This window comes from Heloderma suspectum, chromosome 3, assembly GCF_057233095.1.
Source record: "Heloderma suspectum isolate Gila_16-S chromosome 3, 16-S_ref, whole genome shotgun sequence".
In the NCBI taxonomy this organism is placed as follows: Eukaryota; Metazoa; Chordata; class Lepidosauria; order Squamata; family Helodermatidae; genus Heloderma; species Heloderma suspectum.
In genome coordinates, this window is record NC_139460.1 from 291,244,773 (window position 1) to 291,262,745 (window position 17,973).

The window sequence follows — 17,973 nt, forward strand, 5'->3', positions numbered from 1 at the left end:
AAAGCAAAGTGGCTGTCTGATGAGGCTTTACAAGTGCTGAGGAAAGAAGGGAAGCGAAAAGCCAGGGAGAAAGGGGAAGATATACCCAACTGAATGCAGAGTTCCAGAGAATAGCAAGGAGAGACAAGAAGGCCTTCTTAAATAAACAATGCAAAGAAATCGAGGAAAACAACAGAATGGGAAAGACTAGAGATCTCTTCAAGAAAAGTGGAGATCTCAAGGGAACGTTTTGTGCAAAGACGGGCATGATAAAGGACAAAGAAGGCACGGACCTAACAGAAGCAGATGAAATTAAGAAGAGGTGGAAAGAATACACAGAAGAACGATACAGGAAAGATCTGAATGTCCCTGATAGCCATGATAGTGTGGTCACTGAACTTGAGCCGGACATCCTCGAGAGTGAAGTCAAGTGGGCCTTAGGAAGCATTCCTAACAACAAAGCTAGCGGAGATGACAGTATTCCAGCTGAGCTATTTAAAATCCTAAAAGATGATGCTGTTAAAGTGCTGCACTCAATAGGCCAACAAATTTGGAACACTCAACAGTGGCCACAAGACTGGAAAAGTTCAGTTTACATTCCAATTCCAAAGAAGGGCAACGCCAAAGAGTGTTCGAACTACCGTACAACTGTGCTCATTTCACATGCCAGCAAGTTTATGCTCAAAATCCTACAAGCTAGGCTTCAGCAGTATGTGAACCGAGAACTACCAGAAGTACAAGCTGGGTTTCGAAGAGGCAGAGGAACTAGAGATCAAATCGCCAACATTTGCTGGATCATGGAGAAAGCAAGAGAATTCCAGAAAAACATCTATTTCTGCTTCATTGACTACGCTAAAGCCTTTGATTGTGTGGATCACAACAAACTGTGGCAAATTCTGAAAGAGATGGGAGTACCAGACCACCTTACCTGTCTCCTCAGAAACCTGTACAAGGGACAAGAAGCAACAGTAAGAACTGGACATGGAACAACCGAGTGGTTCAAAATTGTGAAAGGAGTATGACAAGGCTGTATATTGTCGCCCTGCTTATTTTATTTATTTATTTATTTATTTATTGCATTTATACCCCGCCTTTCTCCCTCTCGCAAGGAACTCAAGGCGGCTTACATTATCCTCCTCCTCACCGTTGTATCCTCACAACAACAACCCTGTGAGGTAGGTTGGGCTGAGAGTCTGTGACTGGCCCAAAGTCACCCAGTGAGCTTCCATGGCCAAGTGGGGACTAGAACCCGGATCTCCCGGCTCCCAGTCCGTCACTCTCACCACTACACTACACTGGCTCTCTTTAATTTATTAAATTAAATTTAATTTATATGCAGAGTACATCATGAGAAACACCGGGTTGGATGAATCACAGGTTGGAATTAAGATTGCCGGGAGAATTATCAACAACCTCAGATACGCAGACGATGCCACCCTAATGGCAGAAAGCGAAGAGGACCTAAAGAGCCTCTTGTTGAGGGTGAAAGTGGAGAGTGCAAAAGCTGGTTTGAAACTCAACATTAACAAAACGAAGATCATGGCATCTGGCCCCATCACTTCGTGGCATCTAGAAGGGGAAGTAATGGAAGCAGTGACAGATTTTATTTTCTTGGGCTCCAAGATCACCGCAGACAGTGACTGCAGGCATGAAATTACAAGACGCTTGCTCCTTGGGAGGAAAGCTATGGCAATCCTAGACAGCATAGTAAGAAGCAGAGACATCACCTTGCCGACAAAGGTTCGTATCATCAAAGCTATGGTTTTCCCAGTAGCAACGTATGGCTGTGAGAGCTAGACTCTAAGGAAGGCTGAGTGCCGAAGAATCGATGCTTTCGAACTGTGGTGCTGGAGAAGCCTCTTACGAGTCCCCTGGACTGCAAGGAGGTCAAATCAGTCAATCCTAAAGGAAATCAACCCTGAGTGCTCATTGGAAGGACAGATACTGAAGCTGAAGCTCCAATATTTTGGCCACCTAAAGCGAAGAGAAAACTCCCTGGAAAAGACCCTGATGCTGGGAAAGATTGAAGGCAAAAGGAGAAGGGGACGTCAGAGGATGAGATGGCTACATAGCATCACCGATGTAATGAACATGAACTTGAGCACACTCCGGGAGAGAGCGGAGGACAGAAAGGCCTTGCGTGCTATGATCCATGGGGTCATGAAGAGTCGGACATGACTTAATGACTGAACAGCAACAACATGAACCTGGAAAATCTCCCTTCAGCCAATGAGATCGTTTGTCCTAGCATTTTTCTTAACTCCGTGCCCTCAACATTCTGTAGATCACCACACTATTGCGAGGGGTGGGTAAAATCTCTCTCTTTTTGTACTTTTGCATACCTGGGGAGTGCTTTATTTGGGTGGCCCCACTTCACTTCCCAACAGTCACCGGTTTTGCTATTAGAGGGACCAATTGGGGACCTGCAACAAAATTTTGGCAGTGTATCTTCAGCCTATAAAGGGTGTTTTCCTCTTGTAACCTGTAACCAGGCCACTTCTAGCAGTAGCTGGAATTCATGGAAGCGGAAGTAGAAAAAAGGACACTTCCACTTTTCACCCATTTAGAACCGTCTCCACTGTGCTATAGACAACTAAAGTTGTCCAGCTTGCTGGCCCTGAACCTAAGCACTTTATTGCACTATACTGGAGTGAGAAGGTTCCAGGAGAGTGGAAAGGGGGAAAGATGTCCACCTGAAACTTCACAAAATAGGGCAGAGGGAATGCACATGTCTCTGACACACACCCTACATCCCCATTTCTGCCTCCCAGAATATTTACAATAAACTGTTACTAGCTTGAGAAGGCTAGTTCTACCTTTCCATTCTTAATTGACCCCCTCCCTCAACACTCTTAAATGTTTACAAACTGCCCTATAAATGCCCTAATACAATTGTTTATCCCAATATTGCAGGGTACACATGGAATTGAGGCTGGTATGGCAAATCCCTTCCCCACTCTTCAGGTTGCCAAAATTGTTCCTTAGACTCCCTGCCAGCCAAAATCCAATATTCAATTGCATGTGGAAACCTTGTGCTCAGTTGACATGCATGCAACTGCATTTTTTCTAAATACTAAAAACTAAAATTTTCACCTGAAATGAAAACCTGAGTTTAGAGCTTTGCTCGTTCCTTCTGTTTCTGGGTGGACTGCCAGAAACTGTCATCCAATCATAGCTATGCTAAAATTCTGGATTCTCCATTGTTTTGTATGGGCAGCTCTCATTTCCACCCTGGGGGAGAAAAAAATATAGGGTCTATAGGAAACAGGAAGTCCCATCTCCAGACAATGGGGTAAGTTACTCTATAATTTTCATAAGTTCAACTGCCATCAACGTTCCGTATGTTCTAGATGCTCACAGGTACTTGTTAGTTCTTTTAGGTGTTTTTCTAAAAAGGTAATATAATATAAAGGTAATAATAATTTCTGTAATATACATATCTGCATACCAACGGAGCCTTAAATATGTAGAAGCCACAGTTTTTTTTAAGGTGCCCCCATTTTGCTTCCAAACTGACAAGGACTTCACCACCTGTATATTCATGTATATGATGAAGATCAGGTGTACTACACAATGCTGTGGAAGCACAGAGAAGGTGCCAAATTCGGGCATAAAATCCAGCATTCTAAAAATCTAAACCTTATGATTTTAAATCGCTTGCAGCCTTAAGGTAAGAATAGGTATTGCCGTACACTGTTGAGACTAGTGAAATTTCAGAAGCCCAAGTGCAGCTGACTGGAGACTTACATTGTCAGGGGAGGAGCTTTAATGACCCGTGCAGCTCTTTGCTCTTCATGTGACACTCTGAAGCAGAATTAACGATGCAGACTTTGTGTAACGTAATACAAGTCACAGACCTGAGTTTCGCTTGGGTTGCCTAGGTGCAAAATTACACTTCACGTGGTAAAATACATCATCTTGTTTCAATGAGATGTCCAGCTGGGTAATTATCTTAAAAGCTATGTGAAATCCCTTTAGTAGTGGCTTTCTGATGGTTTTACACCATAGTAAGAAACTAGTAATATTTGGGCCTGTTTAGAGACTGTTTTGTTTTGGTTTTATTTGTTTTAATATATCATTGTATGGTTCTGAATTGTGCATGGCTCTGAGGGCCTGTGGGCAGAAAAGCAATATTTATAAATCCTTTTAATTAATGAATAAATATATAAATGTATGCATGGTGGTAACACATCCAAAATGAAGCTCTGATCATATATATAATGAAGCTTTGATTGTGTATGTGTATATATTATATTATATTATATTATATTATATTATATTATATACACATAATAGTATGTGTGTGTGTGTGTGTGTATATATGTATATGTATATATATATACACACACACACACACACACACACATACATACATACACATACATACATAAATACATATATATATATGGGCCATGACTGAATGTTATATTCTGTACCCAGCCATCAAGCAGAACTATTCTTCTTCTGACAGGTTTGGTACAGATGCTAAAGTGGTGCACTTCCTGGGGAGAATGAAACCCTGGAACTACACATATGACTCCAAAGCCAAAAGTGTCAAAGAAGATGCTCAGGATCCCACAATGATTCATCCAGAGTTCCTCAATAAGTGGTGGGATACTTTCGTCACAAATATTTTGCCATTACTACAGCAGCACGGTGCCATTAAAGATACAGCTACTGGTGTGAAGGCGGTATGTTTTCTAAATGAATATAACCTTGACTGGGGTGTGGAAAAAGAGGGTCATGCTTGCAGAAAGCCATTACTTGGCTATCAATCTAATGGAATGGACTTGGTCTGAAACTAGCATGACTGCTACAAAATCAGCTTACAATCCCGCACTAGCAAGGTTCCTACATGAGCTGACTGGTGATATGACCGCAGCCAAAATGGGTTTGCTTTCCCCATTATGCAGCATGCTGGCTCAGGTCTGCAACTGTTCGCTATTGTAGTACCAAACACTGGTTACACTTCTGGACTGTACTACAGGCCAGATTAAATACTAACTGTGACAGACCTATGTATATGAATTCAGCAGTAACCAGGCTCTTGAAGAAGGGTGAGACGGAAAGAAATTTTAAAAGTGTGGCATGGGCAGGGAGGAGCTGATTTTGAATGATTGATTCCCTCCCCCCAAAACATCCAGGTACATTTGTCCCAATAGGTTTACCAGAACTAAACCCCATTGGGAAGAGACAATTGGAGGGTGAGGAGTGCAGGCAGGGAAAAGTTCAGTGTACCTCCATGCTGCATTAAAAAAAAACAACTCCCCAGTTATATGAATTTGGCAAGACACATGTTGAGTCATACTGCCAAAATGTCTAGCTTAAGATTCAATAAAACCAGATACTGCAGCATAATGGTAATATGAAGTGCTGTCTCTAGTTATTATCCTTTATCAAAACAGGGGATGGGGACACACGTACTTAAAATAGTATCAGACACTGCTAATTAGCCTTGAATCATCTAGTCAATTTTGGACTGTACTTTAGAATGAACTGGTGGGTAGAACTGTTGCAACACCTGTCTTCATTCTGAAGAATTACAATTTGAAGAGGCATGCATGGATCTTTGCTGGTTTACAGAAACTCCTCCCTAATCTTAAATGTACTGAACCGTACTTGGTAGTAATTGCTATTTAAGATTTGTTAGCAATTGGGTGCAGGCCTAGGCACTATTGTATCCCCAGAAGTCATCACTTGATTCTGTATACCAAGAGTTTGTATTTCTTAATTTAGTAGGCTATCTACTGTAGCTTTAGTTGAGGACTGAGTGCGACACTCAGTGAAAGTGACATACTGCCATCAAACAGCCAGATTTCAACAGGCTTGAACTAGACTAGTATATGCACCAAAGGCTTCATGGCTCTATATGCAGGGCTCGACACCATATACGCAAACTTGTGTCTAAAAGATTATTTCCAGCAATATGCAGAAGATAAAAGACTGCTGAGACAAGTCTGTAGGTGAACATTTGATCCCTATTGTGAACAGTTTACCTGCTATCTCTTAACCTGTTGGAACAGACTGAATGGTAGTATTGTACCTACCATCATGTAGCAAACCAGAAAGGTGTATCTACAGACTGTCAGTACTAATACCTGAAACTAGAACTGCCATGACTCCCTCATTCCCTTAGTCTTTCCTTATGTCAAACTAGCCAAAACAACTCAACTTTAATCTCACGCATGCAGTCCAATAATGCATGCAGTGCAGCTTTAACCACTTAAGCTTGGTATACAGAGAAGACAATAGTTAAGTTCTTAGACCTTTCTGAGACCAAAGTTACTGATCTGTTCTTGAGCTATGCTTTCTGTTGTCCCTATTTCAACTTTCTAATGAACTATTTGCAGCTATCGGGCTTGGTCTATACACTGGCTTTCTCTTGTGGCTTCTGTAGAGAGGTATGAAGAACTTAAACATGTTGCTAACTACCTGTCTGCTGTCTCATTGACTTAGATATGCTCTTCATTTATTTTTACAGCTCCTTAAACTGTGTAAATGGTGCTTGCTGCTTTGCATGGGAATTTCTCATTCGTTATCCTACCCCCTGCTCTTGTTGCTTTATGCCCATCCCTTTTTTGCAGTGATGCAATGGTGCCACTCCCGTTCACTTGCGCTTTCTTTTTAGGAAGAGGTAGCAGAGGCAGTGTCCCACCTGTCACTTTCATCTGCAGCCCTGCCACACTCGCCGCCATCGCCACCAGCGATGTCCTCAGAGGAGCGCAAAGAAAGATGGGAGCAGGGCCAGGCTGACTACATGGGAGCAGACAGCTTTGACAACATCAAGAAGAAACTTGATACCTACCTCCAGTAGAAGCACTTGTATCTGTTCTACAGCCATCAGCAATACAAGGACTTGTTTCAGATCTATAGCAACTAGAAAAGTCAGATAGGGTCAATTAAACTCGCTAGCAGCTTGCCTCTGCTCAGCTGAACTCTTTTGGCAGTACGGCAGGTAAGAACTGAGCAAAAGCTGTTTTAAGTATGAATCCTTGTGCCAATCATGTGTCCAACAGCCAGATGTTTTCCTCTTGCACAATACTTGATGAACTATGCCTGTAATGAACTCATTGAGAACAGGGCACTCGACTGGCTTGAAACATACCCCTTAGACCTATAGGGACTGTGCTTTACCTCTACTTTCCTTCACCCCTGAACCATGTTTGCTTGCTATGTTAAAATAATAACTAGAGGTTGAGGCAGCTACAATGAAGGGGCCTTACAATAAGGGCATAAAAACGTGCAACATCCTAACTGTAATGACACTGCTTTTCTGTCAATTCCAGCCATATTGAAGATTCTGACCAGACTCCTCTGCACAGTACTTACAGCATGGCAAATGCTTTTGTTCAGTTCTGTGTACTTCTGGGACTAGTAAAAAAAAATAAAAACCTTTGAACTGTTACCTGTAACATGGCACTCTAAATACAAAATAAAAAAAAATGATAAAATCCTATTGCACTCAACTTTGTCAAGGAGCAGTAGGATCTGTGTCCCCCTCAAACCTACTTAGCACTTGTAGCCTGTGTCATCAACACAAGCTTTTAAAGCCCATGATGGACATTTACTCATTGCTTAAGAGTATCTACCACGGTGCTGTTCAGGCATTAAGTCTGCATTCTTCTAAAATTTGTGCTGTGCCAAGGAGGGCATGTTGGGGAGAGCATATATGTATTAGTTGGGTTATATTTTCTTCTATGGCTCATATATAAAATGGCACTTTCTGGTTAAAAAAATTGACTGATAAAGGTGTGGGCGAAGTTCTGGTTCCATAGGCATGGCATTGTTCCATAGCATTATCGCATGGTTTTAAAAGCATCCCTGTTACTGCTTAGCTGTCCTTTATTGCCCAATTCCAAACTGCCTAGAGAAATGCTGTGTTAAGTACTTGCCAATGAAGTACCCGTTTGGCTCACATCCCTTATGAAAAAAGAATAGTGTGGCACACCTCTCTATATACTTCTTGCTTATATTGACACAAGCACTACTCAGGACAAGACTTTGTGTATCTGCACTTTATTATTTATTTATTTATTCATTCATTTCATTTCTATACCACCCAATAGCCGAAGCTCTCTGGGCAGTTCACAAAAATTAAAACCAAACAACACACAATAAAACCATTTAAAATATATAGAACATTAAAACCACAATATAACAATACAACCACAATAAAACCTAGCAGCACTGCAGGAGTTTAAAATACAAGTTTTTAAAACAGCAAAGCTAAAAGTTTAGAAAGCTAAAATGCTTGGGAAAATAAAAAGGTCTTCACCTGGTGCCGAAAGGAATACAATGTAAGTGCCAGGCGAACCTCACTAGGGAGCTCATTCCAGAGCCGGGGTGCCACAACAGAAAAAGCCCTCCTCCTAGTAGCCACCCGCCTCACTTCCATTGGCAGGGGCTCACGGAGAAGGGCCGCTGACGATGATCTTAAGGTCCAGGCAGGCACATATGGGAGGAGGCGATCCTTCAGACAACCTGGCCCCAAGCCGTTAAGGGCTTTAAATGTTAATACCAGCACTTTGAATCGGGCCCGGAAATGGACTGGCAGCCAGTGCAGCTGAAAAGGTACTGGCGTAATATGAGCTCGCAGGCCAGTCCCTGTTAACAGTCTTACTGCCCTATTCTGGACCAGCTGAAGTTTCCGTTTTCAAAGGCAGCCCCACGTATAACGCATTGCGGTAATCCAGACGAGACGTTATCAGAGCATGGATAACTGTAGCTAGGCTATCTCTGTCCAGATAAGGGCGTAGTTGGCATACCAGCCTAAGCTGATAAAAAGTGCTCCGTGCCACTGAGTTCACCTGTGCCTCAAGTGACAGTTCTGGATCCAAGAACACCCCCAAACTATGAACCTGATCCTTTAGGGGGAGTGCAACCCCCTCCAGAACAGGTTGAGTATCACCTAGCTGGGCAGACGAACCACCCACTAACACTACCTCCGTCTTATCTGGATTGAGTTTCAGGTTATTGGCCCTCATCCAGTCCATTACCGTGCCCAGGCACTGATTCAGAACAGCCACTGCCTCACCTGGCTTTGATGAGAAAGAGAGGTAGAGCTGGGTGTCATCAGCATATTGATGGCACCTCAACCCACACCTCCAGATAACCTCCCTCAGCAGTTTCATGTAGATGTTAAACAGCATGGGGGATAAAATAGAGCCTGTGGAACCCCATGGCACAATTGCCATGGCACAAAGCAATAATCCCCCAGCACCACCTTCTGGAATCGGCCATCCAAGTAGGAGCGGAACCACTGCAGTGCAGTGCCTCCAACTCCCAACCCAGACAACCTATCCAGAAGGATACCATGGTCAATGGTATCGAAAGCTGCTGAGAGGTCCAAGAGAATCAACAGGGTTGCACTTCCCCTGTCCCTCTCCTGGCAGAGGTCATCCCACAAGGCAACCAAGGCAGTTTCCGTTCCAAAATCAGGCCTGAAGCCTGATTGAAATGGATCTAGATAATCCGTTTCATTCAACAGTGCCTGGAGCTGCCCTACAACCACCCGCTCAAGCACCTTGCCCAGGAAGGGGATGTTGGCCGCTGGCCTATAATTATTAACATCCTCTGGGTCTAGGTTAGGCTTTTTCAGGAGTGGTCTAATTTGTTGTTGTTGTTGTTGTTCAGTCGTGTCCGACTCTTCGTGACCCCATGGACCATAGCACACCAGGCCTTCCTGTCCTGTGCTCTCTCCCGGAGCGTGCTCAAGTTCATATTCATTGCATCAGTGATGCTATCTAGCCATCTCATCCTCTGCCGTCCCCTTCTCCTTCTGCCTTCAGTCTTTCCCAGCATCAGGGTCTTTTCCAGGGAGTTTTCTCTTCGCATTAGGTGGCCAAAATATTGGAGCTTCATCTTCAGTATCTGTCCTTCCAATGAGCAGTCAGGGTTGATTTCCTTTAGGATGGACTGATTTGACCGCCTCTTTTAAAGCGGCAGGCCCCACTCCCCCTCTCAAAGAGGAATTTACAACCTCCTGGACCCAGCCGGACATCACCTCGTTTGATTTAATAAGCCATGAAGGGCAAGGGTCAAGCACACAAGTGGTCGATCGGACTTGGCCAAGCACCTTGTCCGCATCCTCAGGCCTCAGTAACTGAAACTCATCCAATAAAACTGGACCCGACGGTGCTCTGAACGCCTCTACCAATGGAACTGCATTAATCGTGGTGTCCAATTCATGATGAATCGGAGCGACTTTATCTTCAAAGTGCCGTGCAAACTCGTCACAGCATGCCACTGAGGGTTCCACCGTCTCTCTCCCTGGCCCAGAATGTAACAGGCCGCAAACCACTCAGAAAATCTCCACTGGACGACACTGAGATGCAATGCTGGTGGAAAAGAACTGTCTCTTTTCCACCCTCACCGCCACAGAGTAGGCTTGATAGTGGGCTCTTACCTGTGTTCGGTCAGACTCAGCACAAGTTTTCCTCCACCTGCGTTCTAGCCATCTCCCGTCTTGCTTCATTGCCCTCAGCTCAGGTGTATACCAAGGAGCTGGCCGGGCTCTGCTCAGATGGAGAGGGCACTTGGGCGCAATCGTGTCAACCGCCCGAGTCATCTCTGCATTCCACAGAGCGGCCTGGGCTTCGACAGGAGCACCAGCCATACCAGCAGGAAAATCCCCCAGAGTCCTCTGGAATCCATCGGAATCCATTAATCTCCGGGGACGGATCATTTTAATAGGTCCCCCACCCTTGCAGAGGGGAAAGGCCGCCAGGAGTCTAAACCTTAGCAGGAAGTGATCTGACCATGACAAAGGGACAGATGTTAATTCCTCCACTTTCAGATCACCATCCTCCTGCCCAGTCGAGAAAACCAGATCAAGCATGTGTCCTTTCATATGCGTTGGGCCGATGACATGTTGGGACAGCCCCATGGTTGTCATGGCGGCCATGAAGTCCTGAGCCGCCCCAGATACAGCGGCCTCAGCATGGAAGTTGAGATCCCCCAGGACCATCATCCTGGGGGTCCTCAACACCAAGTCCGAGACCACCTCCATCAGCTCAGGCAGGGAGTCTGATGGGCAGCGGGGTGGGCGGTACACCAACAGAATCCCTAATCTGTCCCGGGTACCCAACACAAGGTACAAACACTCAAGATCTGCACTCGAATGAGCAGGAAGCCTGGAGAGGGAGATTGAATTCCTGTAGACCACAGCACACACACACCCCCGCCGACCCTCAAGTCGGTGTTGGTGCTGCACTGAGTACCCAGGAGAGCACAGCTGGGAGAGAGTGACCCCTCCCAGTTCCCCCACCCAGGTCTCAGTGATAACATACCAGGTCAGCCCTCTCATCCACAATCAAATCGTGGATGAGGGAGATTTTATTTTGGGCCGACATGGCATTCAGCAGCAGCACCACCAGACCCAAGGGCAGACTGGTAAGGCTGCCAGGAACCATCAGGTTGGGGGAAGAACCAGAAGAGGGGACAGCTGTAAGGTGTCTAGCCCCTCCTCTCCTCAGCTGGCCTGTTAATCCCCCAACGCCATACCTCCCCCTGCCCGTGACCACAGTTATAGTGGCACCTCCCCGACCCCGAGTTGCCCAATAGTCCTCCCAGGCACATATTAAAATGTTAGGGTATAAAATGTTCAACGGTATAATAGAATATAAAAGATAAGAGAGATAAAAGAGAACAGCAGGTAAGAAGGAGCAGATAAAGTCCACGTTTGCCCCTTTCTCCCTGGTCTTTAAAGCTGCTGTCCTCTGCTGCTGCTATTTGCTGCTGGTATCTGTGGCTGCTGGTGTCTCTGGAGAGGCAGGTGGGTGGGTCTTCAGGTGCTGTTCCGTGCAACTCCAAGTGTGACGCTAAGTGCGCACTTGGCACGACACCGAGGTGCAGCCTCTGGCAGCCCCACCTTAAGTACCTGTTTGGCAGGAGCAGAAGCAGGCTCAGGATCCACATGGTGCAGCTGGCTGGTCCTCCTTCCCGAGCAGCCTCTGGCAGCCCTGCTTTTTTTAAAGCCCTCTTTAAAGGATAAAAAGCCTTTATCTAGGCTTCACAGAGGCTAGACTTTATTTTCATATTATGGACTGTCTTTGACCAGTAAATGGCATTAAGCCTATTTTAGTCTGGCTTAACTTGGCATAACTACATGAGTGGCTAAGTAGTCCTACTTACAATGTAGCTGACTTCAGATGTCACATCTATAAAATTTAAAACTAACCTTGGCTCTGCTCCAGGATCTATTCTTTGAACTGGCAAGGTTGTAGCCAAAGGCAGCAGTGACGGCTAGTATGGTGTGCTTGCCAAAATTTAACTATGAACATCCAGCTATTGTACATTTCTGTACAACATGGAAAATGAGATATATATATATAGCGTACAATAAAAGTACTCACTGCAACTTTAGCTGAGTTACCAAGGTGTTTATTGGACTACCTATTAGTTGATAGTATGTCCTGCAAGTATACAAACCTAGGAGTATGCTTCTGAGAGAGGCAGCATCTTTCCCTCCCCAAATGCTAGGTTGGATCTAGATTTAGGTGTCTGCAACTGGGCTGGTGGCAGTGGATCTCCCTGTGTTCTCCTCCCCACAGCAGCCCCCTGGAAATACTGGATTGGAGGACTGTGCTAGATGGGGTGAGCAGTAGTAGGGGAGAAGGGAGGGGATCCCTCAAAATTGGTCAGAAGCACTTCCTGTGAATACAGCTGTTCTGTCAACAGAAGGCTGATCCTGGATCCAACCCAGAGAATGAGGCACTTGCACGCTAATGACTTGGGTATGATTGGTGCAATTTTGAGCACTGATTGCCAACAACCCAGTTCGTTCAGGGCTAATCCCTGCTCCAATTGCAACAACAGAGCTATTTTTGTGCCAAAACATCAATAGTGCCCTTTTAACAAGGAATTTCCTGTTGGCCAGTAGAGTGACAGATACAAGTATCCTGCACTCAAAGTTCAGGTTCAAAGGTGGAACAAAGTGTATGATTACCTTCAGCTTCTACTAAGTCCCACTCAGTGGTAAGGTCCTAGAATTGTCTACATCAGTGGTCCCCAACCTTTTTTGCACCAGGGACCAGTCTCGTGGAAGGCCATTTTTCCACAGACTGGGGGGGAGTGGTTTAATGGGCGGACTTCCAGCTGCTGGGATGCAAATGGAGTCCGCTCAGCAGATGCCATTTGCATCCCTGTTCTTTGCAGTAATAGGCTACGTAAAGATTTACGTAGCCTATTACTTGAAGAACAGGGATGCAAATGGCGTCTGCTATGCGGACGCCATTTGCGTCCCAGCGGCCGGAAGTCCACCAGCGGCCGGAGCCGACCAGCAGCTCTGTGCACTTGCTGCAGAGCCAGCCGGGGCCAGGGAGGATGCCGGGGGGGGGAGGGAGGGATTGCCTCCCCCCCCGCCCCCCGCGGACCAAAGGTAAGGGGGTTTCGCACAGCCCTACTGCAGCCCGGTTCCTAACAGGCCATGGGCCAGTACCAGTCCACAGCCTGGGGGTTGGGGACCCCTGGTCTACATGGTTACACTTCTAGTCCTTAGCACATACTCACTGATGTATGCTAAACTCCAATAGCTCCTGATAACAACCTTTCATCATGACATGGTGATGGGGAAGCAGCAGTTCTTAAACCTGTTTAATTGCATTACCTTGTGAAAGTTTGGTTGGCCTAATAACCTATTTCCTTAACATAGGCTTGCTATTTTTTATTTCTACTGTTTCCTGATGTTCTATTTCATACCTCTGACTCCACAGAAGTAGGGTTGTCAGCAGCTTAGATAATTTTTTAACCAGTCAGTTTAAAAGTAAGCTATTGACCTGTTTCGTACAGAACAAAGCATGTTTTGTTGAATCATGGGTTTTTATGTGTGAACCTGGAATTATGGCTTGTTAACCACAAACAACTCACAAAGAGAACCCAGGTTTTGTTGGGCTGTGAACTGTGGGTTGCTTAAACCAAAGGTTGTCATTACATGCAAAACCAGAATTGTTAATGGGTTGGTTCACCAAGCTACAGGGGCAGATCATTGAAAGTGATTCAATGAATGTATGAATTAAACAGTCCATGAAGCTGCTTTCTGTAGTGAGCGATGGGAAGTCCACATGGACCAGGCAGCTCTAGTCATCAACATTTTCAACAAAACTATTTACCCCACAGACTTAAGGAAGGTGGATAGTTGAAATGTTTAGCAGGATTAGCCACACCTCAAGGGATGATGGAAGCATAGTTATCAACTAGAAAATGCAACATCTCCATGGAAGATGGCTACAGATTTAATGTTAATAGCCATATTTCTCATGGCAGTAAAATAAGGAAGAAACCACCATATTATGCAGGTACAGTGGTGTGATGACAGTTAAGCATCTGATCATGCTACTCAAAAAGGCTGTTGGCATGAGCACATTTGCCACCTTTATGTAGCATACTTCTTTTTGCCATGCCTCTTTGGTCCATTAACCTCAACTGATAGCCCATGTTTCTTCTCCCAAGCGTCTGTGATCATTCTTATACTCTACATTCATTCAAGGGTTCAAGATTCATTTTAGCCACAATATTATATCACTCTACTTCAAATTTCTTGGTACTAGCCACAATAATGTTTGACAGCTGATATCAGCTTCAATCCTATCAAAATTGAGGTAACAAGATCGAACAGTGTTTATACCACAATTTTTTTAAAAAAAGTATTCACAGGTTGTGCTGTGGACTGTAAACCAGAACTACAGAAGAACATCCGACAGTAGTACACAGAAATCTAGTTAAACAGTAGGCAAAAATCTGGATAACCCATAATTTTATTTCCCTAGAAATCAAATTGTCACGAAATTACCGAGTTCTTACTATTCTGAGCAATGCATGACTGTTGACAATAAGAGAACAGAGGCAGAGTATAAATTCAGACAAATGTTTGTTTTCTAATAAACATGAGCCCTATGCAGGAAGAACACATGTGGCCTAAAACAATGATGGGGGTATAAATATTCCCCCCCTACAACATTCCAGCTCAACCCCCACCCACCCCACATTAAGGCTGCATTCCTATCAGGATAGGCAGCCGCCTCCGAAGTCAGAGGCGATCGCTTATCCAATGCAGGGCAGAAGCAGCGCAGAGGGGATCTTTGCCACCAAACTTCAGCTGCCCTGCATTCACAGCTAGACAGCCGATTTTGCCTGTCTAGCCACAAAAAGTTGGAGTTGGGGAAGGTGGACACCAGACAACACATAGGAAGCATCGGAAAGGCACTTCTGCCCCCCAGAACTCCCCGTTTTCGCTGCTCTTACAAGCAGAGCGCAGGGCCAATCCACGCTGCCTACAAGGCAGCGCAGGAGGGGATGGTCAGTTCTCAGGGAAACGACCTTGGAGCACAGGCACCGAGGTTGGTTCCCGGAAACCAACCTATCCTATGGCCGTCTAGCCGCTGACTAGCGGCCATAGGATTGCGCCCTAAGTGTGGGAATGTCTGAATGTGCTTAGAATCCTTTAGACATTCCCCCATGCTAATATGGGTACCCTCTCCTTGCTTTATGTCCACACATGTTATCTGAATGCCTGCATAGGACTATGGTCTCTTACAAATTTAGTTTCTAGCTATATAATACAGTAGAAGTTAATATATAGTCTTAGTCATTAAGCTCTAGTAGACAAACTGGTTTAGAAGTCATACAATTATAAAGTTAGCAGCTTACTATTAACTAAAACTTGTGTGGATAAAATAAAACATTAAACTTGATCCAAACAATTGACCATGAAAAATCAAGAACTTAATTTTGATCCTATACTGTGCACATCTTCCTTATACTAAGCTTTGCTATCAATATGGACAATTGCAGAAACACAGAAATAGGTTCTCTAACTGGTATTCATTGCAGACAAAACCATGTTAGTGTTTGCTACTGCTGTTGACAATTTGTGCACAACACAAATTAAAGGAGATGCTGTTAGTCAGAAGGGCAGTTTCTCTGTACTCTTAGTATTCCCTATTTTGAAGAAAACCCAGATTGTCTTCATAACCTAAACAAAATTTGAGAAAATTTCATAAGTGTACTAGTGCATTAGAAGAACTTGTAGATAAAGAACATTTCAGTCATGCTTTTGAAGTCATAATGCAGAAGTCTAGGATAGACATGCTGACTGAACAGGTAGTATCAAATGAAACTCAACCCCAAGTTAGGACCAATTCTAACATCTCAAATTACAAATCCATCAGGGTCTTAATTTCATTCATTTTTGTTTCACTAGAAGAAAGTTTTCTGGTTCCAAAGGCTCCAGCTGCAACTTCTCTCTTCTTCTTCTGGATTTTCAGCATATTTTCCTCCACAGAGTTCTTCACAATGAACTAATGGCAATTTTTTTAAAAGCCAAGCAGGAATAAAAAAGTCAAATCAGTTTTCAATTACTTTTCCAAAGGCACTTTAAAAACGATTACTGAAAATTCATTATACTTAAGGGTGGATGTGTTAACTGGTTGTGTAGAAAGAATAGCAGGAAGACAAACCCTAAAGCAGGGATGGGGAGCCTCAGGCCCAAGGACCAAATTCAGCCTTTCTGGGATCCTAGTCTGGCCCTCTGGGCTTCCCAGATGATCACACCCCTTTCCCCCAACCACCAATCATCTGATGGATTCCAGACTTTAATGCAGTATTATTCCCATTCTAAAAGGTTGAAATGCCTCCCCTAAGGATTAGTTACTGGCAGTAAGAGCTTTAAGCTAAAACATCCTGGTAGTTTTGCTCTACCCCTTTTGCCTTTGAACCCCACCACTGAGATGTGGCACCTGAGAGCTGCTCAAATCGAATTTGGCCCTCTAGCTGAAAGAGGTTTCACACCCCTGCCCTAGAGCTTACAGAGAAAAGAAAACAGTGCTAGCGTTTGCCATTTCTGATCAGCACCTACTTCTCCTTGCAGCTGTCTCTTAAATCAGTATCCCAACCCAGAAAGGAGACATATATGCATAGACACATGCTTCTGTAAGCATGTGCCTAGCTGGATGAAAACCAAAACCTGTGCTTCCCCCTTTCCTGTTCCAACAGCTGAGCCCTTTTTAAATCTAATCTACCTCATACTGTACAGCAGAGCCACACATATAATATGTTGGTTTTTATAGCAGCATTTAAGGAAAGTCCCCTTTTCCTTAAATGATCACAGGTGCTTAAAATAATTGCCAGCTCACCTTGGTGATGACAACATCCTGGTTCTGCCCAAGTCTGTGACATCTGTCAAAACACTGGTCCTCTGCAGCAGGATTCCAAGCCTATCAGGGATATTCAACAATCATGCTAAGCCTTGCCAAAACTAATCTAGAGGTTTCTAAATTATACCATTGTGGTCCTGTGGAAGAGAACCTTAGTAAACAATGTAGTGAAGTGCTAGAAGCCATTTGTTAGTGGAAGACAGATTAAAAAATATGTTTTGCTTTACAGCCAACATTCACGATTTATCGTATTATGTTAGATACAGCACAACAGTGCACCAGGAGCTAATTCTTGCTGACCATTACTTCAAGTTTGAGCTGCCAATAATAAACACTGCTTGTCAGAGACATAAGCATTCCTGATCAAAGAGTTGAACTAGGCTTTATAGAACTTCACATTACAAATGCTGATGGCTTAGCTCTTCAAGGTGATCTACGCACACTCGCAATCAGCAGCTTTATTACAGGTTTGCTATCATAACTAACCTGGTGAAAAGATACTAGATTAGTTGCTGCTACGAACAGCCCCAAAGGAATTTACCTCATTCCTTTTTACATTTATAGGATGTGTTGCATGGATATTAAATGCCACACTGATTGAACTGATAATTAATACTTACCGGATCCATTAAAAATACCCGTGAAGCTGCTGTTAGATTCAAGCCAACACCACCAGCTTTTAGAGATAACAGCATTATAGTAGGAGATCCAGCTTCACTGCTTTGGAACTGCTGAATTGCTTCTACTCTTTTTTTCTGTGTCATGGACCCATCTAAGCGAGTGAAGGCAAACTCAGATTCCCTGGAGCAAAAACAGTCACATCGTACAACAGTCAATCTATTTA

At 44.2% G+C, this 17,973-nt stretch overlaps 2 protein-coding genes across 7 annotated transcripts in view; one reads left to right on the forward strand and one right to left on the reverse strand.

Annotated features, from left to right (window-relative positions):
- The window catches only part of GYG1 (glycogenin 1), a 63,089-nt gene that overhangs the window by 35,366 nt on the left and 9,750 nt on the right, over positions 1-17,973 (forward strand). For 2 of the 5 annotated variants that reach the window (XM_084847254.1, XM_084847253.1), the window contains exons 7-8: positions 4,451-4,670; positions 6,608-7,433. In XM_084847254.1, the coding sequence (XP_084703380.1) occupies positions 4,451-4,670; positions 6,608-6,793 (406 nt within the window). In that variant the 3' untranslated portion in view covers positions 6,794-7,433. Of the gene's footprint in view, positions 1-4,450; positions 4,671-6,607; positions 7,440-17,973 lie in introns of those variants that run through there. The other 3 variants (XR_014789597.1, XR_014789598.1, XM_084847252.1) reach the window with 3 other exon arrangements.
- HLTF (helicase like transcription factor) overlaps positions 14,194-17,973 on the reverse strand; it is a 42,214-nt gene continuing 38,434 nt past the window's right edge. For both annotated transcript variants that reach the window (XM_084847251.1, XM_084847250.1), the window contains exons 23-25: positions 17,750-17,930; positions 17,109-17,189; positions 14,194-16,274 (exon numbers count right to left, since the gene is read on the reverse strand). In XM_084847251.1, coding sequence (XP_084703377.1) covers positions 16,131-16,274; positions 17,109-17,189; positions 17,750-17,930 — 406 coding nt within the window. In that variant the 3' untranslated portion in view covers positions 14,194-16,130. The remainder of the gene's footprint in view (positions 16,275-17,108; positions 17,190-17,749; positions 17,931-17,973) is intronic.